Source organism: Nicotiana tomentosiformis, chromosome 2, assembly GCF_000390325.3.
Source record: "Nicotiana tomentosiformis chromosome 2, ASM39032v3, whole genome shotgun sequence".
NCBI classification, from domain to species: Eukaryota; Viridiplantae; Streptophyta; class Magnoliopsida; order Solanales; family Solanaceae; genus Nicotiana; species Nicotiana tomentosiformis.
In genome coordinates, this window is record NC_090813.1 from 61,386,441 (window position 1) to 61,400,407 (window position 13,967).

The 13,967-nt window shown below is 35.3% G+C and overlaps 1 protein-coding gene across 1 annotated transcript; it reads left to right on the forward strand.

Annotated features, from left to right (window-relative positions):
- Window positions 1-273: 273 nt before the first annotated feature.
- On the forward strand, window positions 274-822 carry LOC138904915 (interactor of constitutive active ROPs 1-like). Its single transcript, XM_070193411.1, has one exon. It carries the CDS (start codon window positions 274-276, stop codon window positions 820-822), a length of 549 nt encoding a protein of 182 aa, XP_070049512.1.
- The last annotated feature ends 13,145 nt before the right edge of the window (window positions 823-13,967 follow it).

Here is a 13,967-nt window from a genome sequence, read left to right on the forward strand (position 1 = left end):
AAAAAGTTTGGCCAAGCTGATGTATGGTTAAAATCACTGATTGGCCCAGTTGAGAAGTCTAAATTGGAGAACCACGGCTCTTTGACATGGATGAATGACATTGTCCATTCATCTTTAAAGGTATAAGCCTTAGCTTTTTATTTTGAATGTGATTTCTTTATCTTTGTTTGATAATCACTTCTTCCCTTTCTTTTGTAGATCAACCTGATAGGTACAGAGCTGATGAAGAGAATTGTCCATACTGAGTAGTTAGTCAACGACTATCATACGGAAATGGACAACTGGAAAGAACAATTTGAAGGCCTTCAGTTAGAAAAAGAAGTTTTAGATGAGGAAAAGTGTGCTTTGGAACAGCAAGTGAAAATGATGGCAGCAGAATTGTCGATTGAAAAAGACTCTTCCAGTCAAGTGGGCAAGGATAAAGAACTCCTTAAGACTTCATTTGCCGAGCAGCTTTCTAAAGCTACTGAGGAAATTAGGGGTCTGAAAGAACTGCTTAATCAGAAGGAAGTCTATGCCGGGGAGCTTGTTCAAATGCTCACTCAGGCTCAAGAAGACCTATGTGCATCTTCTAACAAGATCCAGTTCTTAGAGAGATCACTCGCCCCTTTACAAACTTCTTATGATGCTGCTTTGACCGAAAAAGCAGAGTTGGAGGCCGAAGTTGAGCAATGGGAGAGGGATTATGAGGCCCTTGAGGATAAATCAACTCTTGATATAAGCTGGGCTTTCTTGAACACGCGCCTCGAGACTTTGATGGAGGCTAACCAGGATGGTTTTGACTTGACTGCTGAGATTGCAAAAACTAAAGAAAGCATATAAAAAACTCAACAGAATCAAAACTTTTCTTCACCTGAGATCGGCCTTCCCGAGGGTGATGAACTTACTCCTGGTAAAGTTAGTGTTCAAATCTCTCCTGTTCAAGTCGAACCTTCTACTGCCACTGATGATGCCATCTTAAATTCTCCCGCTGCTGATAGTACTACTTTAGAATCTGCCCCATAGTGAACTTGTGTCTGAAAAGTTTATTGTGTTTTTTTTAATTATTTGTGGAAGGGTTGGTAAGCTTTACCCCTAATCCATTTTGGGGTTTAATATCAAATACTTTGGTTTGAATTAAGTTTACACTTTGTTTTAACCGGGTTTATATAGTATTTCATTTTGAGTTTTTGTTCTACTCTGCATTTAAAAATGCTTCAATACTCCGTGGCTTTTTGAACATGCACGAATTATAAAAGAGGTCCCTTTTATAAACGACACTTAATGAATAAGACGTCTCAACTTCATAATGGTGTAAACATACGAAAGAAGAAATAGGAACACACATGTTTCTTTGAATATCTTTGAGGAAGTTTTGTATCATTCAAACTTTCAAATTGTATAATACTTTACATGTATTCAAGTATCATCTATAACTCTTTCGTAACTGTTTTCTTTACAAAAGATTTTGTAAAATTCAAGGGTATATCTTTCAACCCATAACTAAATATTGCCTTTAACCTAAACATTCGTAAGATTATGGAATTTACATCCACGAGTGTATTCTTCATAGGTTTTTGAATCAGGCTTGCATTTTTTGCTCTTGATTTTGCTCTTAACTTTTGATTTGTTGGGTAGATCATAGGCTTGACTTGAATTCTGACTTTTCCAGTCTTCTTTGCCTTCCTTATATATATATATAAATATATATATATATAGTCTATATATATATATATATAGTCCCCAAGTGTTTGAACTTTGAAGTATGAAATCTCGAGCACTTGATTATTCCTTCCATGTGGTCCATTTCCTGAAAAGGAAAAACATACGGGACTCGGAGGTATATATAATTTAGATGATGACTGATTAACCCTTTATATTTCCATCAGAAAGGTTGCAACCCTAGACCGGGAATAATGTTGCTTCCGCGTGTCCTTCAAGTTTAATATCATCATTCGGTGTGGGCTAACTTTTTGCCTATCATCTAAAATTGTTAGTATAATTTTAACTGTACAAAATAAAAATCGTAATTGAACGATACCTGATCGTGGGTATTTCTTTTGCTCAGAAATAGTATTTCTTTAAATGAACAACATTCCAACTCGAGGGTAAAACCTTGACATCCATGGTTTCTAACTCGTAGGCACCTTTTCCAGCAATACCTCGAACTTTATAGGGTCCTTCCCAATTTGGATTTAACTTTCCTGCTCCGGTTATTTTCATTGATTGAAAAACCTTTTTAAGAACGAAGTCCCCAATTTTGAAGTACCTGAGGTGAGCCTTTCTGTTGTAGTATCGTTCTATGATTTGCTTTTGTGCTGCCATTCGTATTAGAGCTGCTTCTCTTCTTTGTTCGAGTAAGTCCAAGTTTGTTCTTAACTCCTCATCGTTCGATTCTTCCTTTGCCAATGTGAATCGCGTGCTTGGTTCTCCTATTTCAACTGGGATTAAAGCTTCTGAACCGTACACAAGCGAAAATGGAGTTTCTCCCGTAGTTGTTTTTGTTGTGGTTCTATAAGCCCATAATACTCCTGGTAATTCTTCAGGCCAATTCCCTTTTGATTTTTCTAGCTTCTTCTTCAAATTATTGATGATAATCTTATTTGTTGACTCAGCTTGTCCATTTTCCACGGAATGGTAAGGTGAAGAGGTTATTCATTTGATTTGCCAACTTTGAAAGAACTCCGTAATTTTCGAGCCTATAAATTGTGGGCCATTATCACATACGATTTCTTTTGGAACTCCAAACTGGCATATGATATTCCGCTAAATGAAGTCTTTCACCTCCTTTTCTCGTACCTATTTGAAAGCTCATGCCTCTACCCATTTTGAAAAGTAATTTGTTAAAACTAATAGGAATCATACCTTACCTTTAGCTTGTGGTAAAGGCCCTACTATATCCATTTTCTATTTCATAAATGGCCACGGGGAAATAACTGTATGTAATAACTCTGCAGGTCGATGCATATTGTTGGCATATCGTTGGCACTTATCACACTTAGCTACAAAATTTTCCGCATCTTCTTCCATTTTAGGCCAGTAGTATCCTGTCCTGATTAGTGTTTTAACTAAAGATCTTCCACCTGCGTGATTTCCGCAATATCCTTCATGTATTTCCCTCATCACTTACTCCGTTTGATTGGGTCCAAGGTACCTTGCTAAAGGACCGCCAAACATTTTTTGATATAAATTGTCTCGAATTAAGCAGTAACAAGCAGCTTTCCGTCAAAGCATTTGAGATTCTTTCTTGCCTTCAGGTACGACCCTGTACTACAAAAAATTAACAATCTCGTTTCTCCAATCCCAGGTTAAATTATTAAAGCTTACCTCGTGTTTATCCTGGTCAAGTGTTGAATGAAATAAATGGATTAAAATAGCATTTTCCTCACTCGTTACTTCTGCAACTGAAGCAAGGTTAGGCAACGCGTCTGCTTCTGCGTTTTCTTCCCTGGGTATTTGCACGATCTTCCATGATTTGAATTGCCTTACCAGTTCTCGTGTCTTTTCCAAGTATTGTTGCATTCGTGGCTCTCTAGCAATGTAAGTTCCCTGCATCTGATTGACTACCAGTTGAGAGTCATTTTTAATCATGATTTGCTCTATGGAGAGTCCTCGTGCAAGTTCCAAACCTGCAATTACAGCTTCATACTCTGTTTCATTGTTAGTAATCGGGTAATATTTAATTGCCTGTCTTATACTTTCACCTGAGGGTGGGATTAAAACAATACCTAAACCGGCTCCTTTGATATTTGAGGAGCCATCAGTAAATAAAGTCCATGTACCTGGATTAGCTCCAGTAAAAATTTGTAATTCCTTTTCTACTTCATGAATTATTTTTGTATTAAAATCTGCGACGAAATCTGCTAAAACTTAAGACTTTATTGTTGTTCGAGGTTGATAAATAATGTCATATTCACTTAGTTCTATTGCCCATTTGGCTAGTCTGCTGACAATTCTTGTTTATGCAAAATATTCCTTAACGGATATGTAGTTACTACAGAGATAGGACGGCATTGAAAATATGGTCTCAATTTCCTAGCTGCCATGATTAATGCTAAAGCTTGTTTCTCTATATGAGGATATCTAGTTTCAGCATCCAATAAAGTTTTACTAACATAATAAATAAAATATTGTTTACCTTTGTCCTTCCTTACTAAAACTGCACTTACAACTATTTCTGCAATTGCAAGATATACAAATAGTCTTTCTCCATCCCTTGGTTTAGACAGTAGGGGAGGATTTGTTAAGTATGCCTTCAAATCTTTGAGGGCTTGCCGGCATTCTTCAGTCCATTCAAACTGATTTTGCTTCTTCAAAACTGAAAAGAATTTAAAGCTTTTTTCTGAAGATCTTGAAATGAATCTTCCCAGAGTTGCAATCCTACCTGTCAAACTTTGTACTTCTTTTTTGCTTGTGAGTATATCAGGTATTTCTTCAATAGCCTTAATCTGTGCAGGATTTACTTCAATTCCTCTATTAGACACGAGAAAGCCTAGAAACTTACCTGAAGCTATGTCAAAAGCGCACTTTTCTGGGTTCAGTTTCATACCATATCTGCGGAGGATCTCGAAGGTAGTTGAAAGATGTTGAAAGTGATCTTCCGCTTGTGTAGATTTGACCAACATATCATCAATGTACACCTCCATCGTCTTGCCCAGGTGTTCTTGGAACATCTTGGTCGCCAACCTTTGATACGTGGCTCCAGTATTTTTCAAGCCAAAAGGCATGACTTTACAACAATAAGTCCCCCTGTTTGTAATAAATAAAGTTTTTTCTTCGTCTATGGGGTCCATTTTTATTTGATTATAACTAGAATATGCATCTAGAAAGCTTAATAATTCATGACATGCAGTAGCATCAATCAATTGATCTATATGCGGTAAAGGGAATGAATCCTTCGGGCATGCTTTATTTAAGTCAGTGTAATCCACACAAACTCTCCATTTACCGTCTTTTTCGGAACTACCACAGTATTAGCTAACCAATTAGGATATTTTACCTCGCGTATCGAATCGATATTTAAGATTTTTTATACCTCTTCATCGATCACTTGATTTTTGAATGATCCTTACTTCCTCTTCTTTTGTTTGACAGGTATGAATGATGGATCTTCATTTAATTTAAGAGTCATCACCTCCGGAGGTATACCTGTCATATCTGAATGGGACCATGCAAAACAATCTGCGTTAGCTTTTAAATATTCAATTAACTTACCTCTCCTATCTGGGTTTAACCTTGCTCCGATATGAATTATTCGATCTGGCCATTGTTCGAAAAGTGGAACAGCTTCAAGCCCCTCAATAGTTGTTTTAATATTTTCATTCTTCTCTGGCTCTTGAATTACATCTGGTCTGGAATTCACGTCTGTTTGTTTTGATACAATTTCTGTTGAAATTTGATTTAACGCATCTTTCTCACTTGCACCCGCATCTTTTTTATTTGCACTCGTATCTTTTTTACTTGGCTGTGTCACCGAATTGATGCTCCTTGAAGTTTGTTGATCTCCCCGAATCTGTTGAATTCCCTATTTTGAAGGGAATCTGATAACCTGATACAATGTGGATGGCACATCATCCATATCATGAATCCACGGCCACCCAAGAATCACATTATAGGCCATATCTGTGTCTATCACTTGAAATTTTGTTTCTTTGATGACCCCCTCTGTGTATGTGCTTAGATCAATGTCGCCCTTTGTAATAATGGTTGAGTTATCAAACCCAGAAAAGGAACGTGCTTTCGAAACTACATGATCACCCATCAGCATTTCGTTCACCACTCGTAATAGAATAATATTCACAGAGCTACATGGGTCAATCAAAACTCGTTATACGTTAGTATCATGTATAAGTAAAGATATTACCAGTGCATCTTTGTGAGGAATCATTAATCCATTGGCATCTGTATCATCAAAGGTTATGTTGTCGTCTTCCAAAGTTTGGCGAGTTTGCTTCCCGTGAGTTATTGTGAACTTTGTTGTTTTTCTTGCGGTTGTATAGGTTACGCCGTTGACTTCTTCTCTGCCGTTTATCACATTTACTGTTCTCTTTGGAGACGGAGGTTTTAGGGGCTCTTGCCTATTTTACATGTAAGCTTGTTTGCCTTTCTCGCTGAACAATTCTGTCATATAGCCCTGCTTTAATAAATGTTCCACCTCACCTTGTAATAATCTGCAGTCTGATGTTCTATGGCCGTGATCATTATGGACCTTGTACCAAAAGTTTGGGGTTCTTCTATTCGTATTTGATCTCATCTCTTTAGGTACCTTATCTCCCATGCTTCTTAAAACAACGACCAACTCGGAGGTACTTACGTTAAAATTGTAGTCCCTAATCCTTACGTTTGCATTAACCTCTATGTTACGTTCATCTTTATTTTTTTCTAAATCTTGATGACGAACCTGAATCTCTATTTGCGAACCTGTGATCAGCCCACATGTTTTCGAACTTGGAATGAGCTTTTCGCCTCGAAGGTCCCATATAAGGCTTGTACCTACTTTTACCGGACCTCTTCTCAGGTTCTAACCGCCTCGAACCTGTTTTTTCTTCAACCCTTGACTGAGCTACGGTGTCTTCTTCGATCCGTAACTTGGTACTGTACCTATTATAGATATCATTCCATGTCGTGGCAGGGAATTCTCGTAGGCTCTCTTTAAGCCTCCTTGTAGCTTCTGAACTTTTCTCGTTTAAGCCTCTTTAAGCCTCCTTGCAAATGCCATGGCCGCCCAATTGTCAGGTACTTTTGGAAGCAATATTCTTTCACGCTGGAATCTGTCTACGAATTCGCGAAGCAATTCTGTATCTCCTTATTTTAATTTGAATATATCCTCCATTCTCTTTTCAACTTTTTGTGCACCCGAGTGTGCTTTTATAAATAGATCTGCAAGCTCAGCAAAAGAATCAATAGAATTTTCAGGTAAAAAAGAGTACCATGTTAATGCTCCTTTAATAAGTGTTTCCCCAAACTTTTTGACCAGCACAGATTCAATCTCTTGTTTGGTTAAATCATTGCCTTTTACTCCTGTGGTGAATGCAGTAACGTGGTCACGTGGATCGGTCGTTCCATCGTATTTCGGAATGTCAGGCATTTTGAACTTTTTTGGAATTGGTAATGGAGTTGCGCTTGATTTTCATGGTTGTTGTGAATATTTGTCGAAATCAACTCCTTTGATCACAGGTGGTACACCGGGTATTTGTTCAATACAATCATTTTGTTCTTTCACCTGTTTCTGCAAGGTAAGTATTAAAGTTTGTGAATCAGAATTATTAGGCGTACCTGGTCTCCCATCACATGACTCGTTGGGAGTTCCTCCGCTTCCAGAATTAACCAACCCTAATTGTGGAATTTTCACAGTTGCAGTATTGTTTGGTGGAGGTGTGGGTGGTACAGTTGGTAATCCCCTCATGAAAGCCTGGAGAGCATCATTTACGTACTCAGAAATTAACTGCTTCACAGCGTCCTGCTCGACAGTTTGTTTATTTCCATGTTGTTCATTGTTATGAGTAGTGGATCTTTCTGGTGATACTTCTCTTGAATTGCGTGGGCTTCCTTGAGGTGACGGAACTGGGGTTCCTTTCACCAGCTGGTTGTTGTCATTAACATTCGACATGATTCAGTTGAGAGAGAGTGATTTGGAAAGTAAGAGAAGATTATCAGTTTTCCGGTAACAGAACTAATTTGTTTAACCAAAAAATTAGATTCTCAGTCAAAGCCTATCTTTAGAAGTACTCGGATTACTGATAATCAAGAAATTCAATATTCTCTCAAAAATAAGAAAAAAAATCGGAATAAAAATGGCAAAGTAATCGGTAGAAAGCACAAGAAAGTAATTATATTCCAATGTTCATCCGAACGTGTCCTTACAAGTGAAATTTCCTTCCCTTATATAGGAATTTACAAATATAACGTTTCTTTCTTTTTATGACAGAATCATTATGAGTATTAATAACATTAATGAAATGTTATAATTGGTAACCGTAACTGTTCATGAAGATTCTGTAACGGTTTCGATTCTTCTTCTACATTAATTTGAGGTTTATGAATCTTCCCTTTTTACCGTCTTCATTCATCTTGCATGTGTCTCTTCACTGAATAATTTAGGCTCGGGCAACCGTAGTTGTTCGTCTCGTGAATGATTTGCTTGTACCTGTTGTAAATCGTGACTCTTTTTAATGTGACACTCCAGTTGTCATCTTCTTAGTAATCCACGTATCTTGCCCTGTCATCCTTATAATATTGCACGTGTAATATTTTTTTTTTATCAATACACTAGCCAAAATTGAAGTACACAAGGCTTCAAGATGTTCAGTTTTCGTGCTCAGCATCCAGAAAGACAACTTTTCTGCTGCATTTCAAGTCAAGATGTAGCCAACCTTCTTAAAGACAAGCAACCCTTTTTAAACTTTGGAGAATAATAATGGAAAAACAAGTTTCATATTGGATAAGGGGACTTTGTACCAACCTCTTTAAATGTGTCAGCAAACAACAACTGCCGAAGATGTGAAGGAATTTCATTAACTCCATTAGATCAATTTGAATTTGTGCAAACCAATTATTTGTCCTTTACTCAGATGGTAATTTTTTGAGCTTAGATGATTGTGTTACAGTTGTTCTTGTTGGTATTTTTTCTGATGAAGAGAGTGTAATGGGACGAACAATGACGTATTTTGATGGAAACTGTTGGTGAAAAGAACGGAGAGGAAGTGAAGAAGATGAACTGAACTTAGAGTTACAAGTTCAAAAGTTAAGGACATGTAGTCCTAAACTTAGACTTACAAGCTCAAAAACTAAGGACAAGAGGTCCTTAACTTAGACTTACAAGCTCATAAATTAAGGACATCTAGTCCTGAACTTACATTAACAAGCTCATAATTTAAGGACACTTGGTCCTGAAGTTAGAGTTGGAAGTTCAAAAATTAAAGACACTTGGTCCTTAACATAGAGTTACAAGCATAGAAATTAAAGACAGTTAGTCCTTAACTTAGAGTTACAAGCACAAAAATTAAGGACAAGTAGTCCTGAACTTCGAGTTCCAAGTTCAAAAGTTAACATGTAGTCCTGAACTTAGAGTTACAAGTTCAAAAGTTAAAGACAGGTAGTCCTAAACTTAGACTTACAAGCTCATAAATTAAGGACAGCTAATCCTGAACTCATAGTAACAAGCTCATAAGTTAAGGACACTTGAACCTGAACTTTATGAGCAGAAGGGTATTTTCGTCCGGACGGGTAAAAATTTATTAAAACAGTAGCTAAAGACTAAAGATATTTTAAATAATGGTTTAAAAGTAAATACATGTGTTATTACTACCAAACTGTGCACTTCCCCCTTGAAATAACCACTCTCTGGATCTTCCCAATTTACTTACTTTTTTTCTTAGCCCAATTGTTGCTTCTACTTGTATGCCTCTAAACTTTTGGAAGTTTATCTACAATCATTAATAAAATCTTTATAACTTTCATTTTTTTTTATTGTACTGTCTCTATTTTTTGATAACCAAATTGTACTGTCTCTATTTTTTAATTTATGCCGCAAGTGCTACTTTTTTCGTCAGCTTTTTAGCATCCACAATTTGATGCTCACCTAAGGGTGGCACTTTTTAGCATCCACAATTTGATGCTCACCTAAGGGTGGCATGTGGGCCGGGCCCGGTCCTAAGTAGGCTTTGCGGATCCGGCCTTAAATGGGCCGGTCCTATGCGGTCCGGTCCTAAACGGTCCCGGGCTTCGCGGGCTTCTTGTTGGAACCGGCTCGGGACCGGGACCACGAACTAACGGTCCCGGGTTAAGTGGGCTGGTCCCGGGCCTAAGTGGGCCCAAGCGAGCCTAAGTGGGCCCAACGGATACATTCTATTTTTAAAAAAAAAATTATAGAAGTTAGAGAAAAAAAATGGTAATAAAGATATATAAGCTATATTCGATTTATATACTATATATACATCTTAAGATATATATATATATATATATATATATATATATATATATATATATATATAGAGAGAGAGAGTAAGATGTATATAGTATTGTATAGTATAGTATATATTATATTATACTAGATATACAGCTTAAGATATATAAGTTATATTCGATATATATATAAGCTTATATCTATACTATACTACACTATATATACATCTTAAGATATATAAGTTATATTCGATATATATATAAGCTTATATATATAATATACTATATTATATATACATTTTAAGATATATATATAAGCTATATTCGATTTACTATATATACATCTTAAGATATATAAGCTATATTCGATTTATATACTATATATACATCTTAACATATATATGTTAAGATATATATATATATATATATATATATAGTATATAATGATGTATATATAGTATAGTATAGTATAATATAGTATAGTACGTTTTATCTTTAAAATAGACAAAATAAATGCGGAATTAAGAGAGTTTTGTCAAAAGCTTTATTCAAACATAAGAGAACATTTTTACAGAGGGGAGAGAAAAGATAGGGAAAAATCTTGGAAAATTTTTCGGATGCCTTCTATTACAATTTTGGAAGTCTTATATAGGCTTCAGATTTTTGCTGAGTTAATCTCAACAGTCTAAATGGACGATCTCAGTTTGATGTCTGTTGCTTTACTGAAAGGTCGTCTGCTACTTTTTTTTAAGAGGCAAGTACTGTTTTTGTCTTCTTGTGGTCATCATTGTCAGGTGACTCCTTCTTTTTTGAAGAGTCGTTTGTCTTTGTCTGGAGAGTTATTGTCTTCAGATGCTATTCTTCTTCTGCGTAGGCCCGGTAGGCTTGGGCTATTCCGTGTGGGTCCTCCATGTCCCCATTCAAAAGGGCTAATTATTTTGTTGATGGTGTATCTAGAATACTTAATACTGTCAGGATCCTTATCATCCCTAAGGGTATGCTCAAAAGTGACTGATCCTGTATCTGTAAGAATAAATTCATAACACCTCCTTGATTTTAGGGGGTCACTGGTTTCAACATAGTTTCTGTTGGTATAACAGGGTCTAATCAAATATTGTTTGTCAAAGTTTTCGTATCCTTTGTCTAATGCTACCACTTTAATTGGTGCTTTGGAAATTATTTCAAATGTTTCTTTTTCCTAAGAAACTGGTTTTTTACCTTCCTTCTTGGATGGTGTTTCTGGCTTGACTGCCTGTGCGAATGACTCTGGGGTCTTCATTTCGTAATCTGAACTGGTTAGTATCTTACCAGTTTGGCTTGTCAAAGCTTTCGAAGAAGCTTGTTGGAATGGTCCTTCTATCTTTGGAATAGTACCAACGACTGTCATTGTTGCTGGTTTATTTATGGTGGGAACTCTGGGAGGGGTTACCATTATTTTTATAGGTAGTCTCACGGGTAAAGGTGGGTAGTAATCTGCAAGTGCAGAGTACCTATTTTCTTTCTTTGGTGAGGCCCTAAAGGGACCCTTCTGATTTGGTCTCATTCTTTCCCTGTAGGAATTCTCTGGTTAGAAAGTCATGTAAAGAGTTTGCTTCACCTTTAATGAAATCAATTTGAAAATCAAAACTAGATAATAATGCTTGCCATCTGGCAAAAATCTATTTTGAAATGAGGTTTTTAATATCTTTTTGTAAAATTTCTTTGGCTGATTTACAATCAACCCTTAGTAAAAATTCTTTATTTATTAAATCATCTTAAAATTTTGTAATACATAGTACTATAGACAAAATTTCTTTTTTGACTGTACTATAATTTTTCTGAGCCGAATTCCAGATTCCGGAAGTGAAACGAACTAATTGTTCTGGAGACTTTGAAGAGATTCTTTGTTTGAGAATACCACTGTACCCTTCATCAGAAGTGTCGGTTTCAACTATCATGAATGCCTCAGGATTAGGAATACCTAGACAAGGAAGTTTTTGAATAATAGATTTGACTCTTTTGACAGTGTCAGTTTGTTCTTGACTCCATGGGACTGGATTCTTTCTGAGACGTCTGTATAGTGGTTCACAGATTTTTCTAATATCAGGAATGAAGTCTGCTACATAATTAAGGCTTCCTAAAAACCTTTGTAGTTGTGTTTTATCTAAGATTTCATCAGGGAATTTAGATGAGAACTCAATGGATCTATAGATTGGTTTATAGGTGCCTTGGTATAGGTCATATCCTAAGAATGTAATAGCTGTTTGGAACAACTTAATCTTCTTAGCACTAACCACTAATCCATTATATTTTACGACTTTAAAGAACGTATTTAAATGTTTAAAGTGAGAGTCTATATCCTCAGAAAATATTAAAACATCATCAATGTAAACAATTGACATATTACTGTATGGATTGAATACGTTGTTCATAATATTTTAAAATTCTGATGGGGCATTTTTTAACCCGAAAGGCATAACATTCCATTCATATTGTCCAAATGGGACATTGAAAACAGTTTTATATTTATCTTTTTCACTAATTTGAATTTGCCAGAATTCTGACTTCATATCAAATTTGCTATATATATATTGGCTTTATAAGTTCTTTTTAATAGATCTCTTTTATTAGGTATCGGGTACCTAATCCATTGTAATACTTTGTTTAATGGTTTATAATTAATAACAAGTCTAGGAGCTCCTTTTTTCTTTTTTGCACTTTTGTTAACATAAAAAGCTGCACAGCTCCAAGGTGATTTAGAGGGTCTAATTATCTTCTTTTTAAGGAGATCGTTAATTTCGTTTTTACAAACTTCCATGAGTTCATGATTCATTTGAATAGGCCTAGCCTTAGTGGGTATGGCTTGTTCAGTGAATTCACTAATATAAGGAAGTTCGACTACATACCTTTTCCTTTCCCAGAAGGCATTGGGTAATTCTGAACAAACTTCAAGTTCGAGTTTTTCTTGGAAATTTTTAATCTTTTCCTCCATTCCCGGGGTTTTTAAAGTTTGTTCAATTTTGTGAACTTTTATATCATTTTTTAAATAATTTACCTGATTTGAAAGCAGGTTTATTTTAAATATAGTTTTTGATTTGAGGAAATCACTTTCCTCCTTGGAAATAGAATTAAGATAAGGGAATTTTATTTTCTTTCCTAATATTGTGGTACAAATAGCTTCTAAATTATCATGGTATGGTCTAATCTTAGTTATAAAGGGTATACCTAGGATAATTTCTTTATTTATATCTCTAGTTACCGCAAAATCATTTATAAAGCAAATTCCATCATTACAAATGTGGGCTTTTGATAGTTTATAATCTATCTTTAATTTTTCTCCTGTGGCGGAATATAATTTTGTAGTACTTTTTTTAAAGTATTTGGTTGGTATTATTCCTTCCATTATGCAGTTTTTATCTGCACCTGAGTCTAATAATGCTAATTTATTTATCGTAATGTCTTTTACCTTTAAGGTAATAGGAATATGATAACTATGGGCTCTTACTTTAGTAATCTTTGCCACATCTGTACCATTAATAGATTCTTCATCATTTTTTGAATTATCATCTTCTGTGAAGTATTCACCAATTGTTTCTTTCTTATTGGCTGTTTGTAATACTTCTCTAATAAGATTTTCCATTTCTATTTTGTCAAGTCTAAGCTTAACCATTTTTATTTCATCTTTTACAAATTTTAATTCTGTTTGGAGATGTTGAATAGTAGGTTTATTATCTTTGACTGAAAATCTATTCATAACTTCTTTTTTCATATTAAAGAGTTCTATTATATGATGATTTTCTTTCTGATTAATATCTTCATCATCTATGTGATTAATGATATTAAATAAGACTTCTTTAGAGTTGTTAGTAAGGACTTTAATAGAATTTTGTCCGCACACACATATTGTGATGACCCAAAATATCATCTTTAAATTTAATAATTAATTATATATTCTAAGACCTCGAAAAGTACTATTTATCATTCCTCGACTTGTGTGCGCAATCCGTAAAATTTCATGAAAAGTTTTTATGTGAAAAATAGATTAAAATATGGATTAGAGCTTACATTTTGAGCAAACGGACTGGGATTAGTGTTTTGACAGTTCC

Excerpts from the sequence above, each read along its gene's own strand:
- LOC138904915 (XM_070193411.1), top strand. The coding sequence starts at position 274 with ATGGACAACTGGAAAGAACAATTTGAAGGCCTTCAGTTAGAAAAAGAA.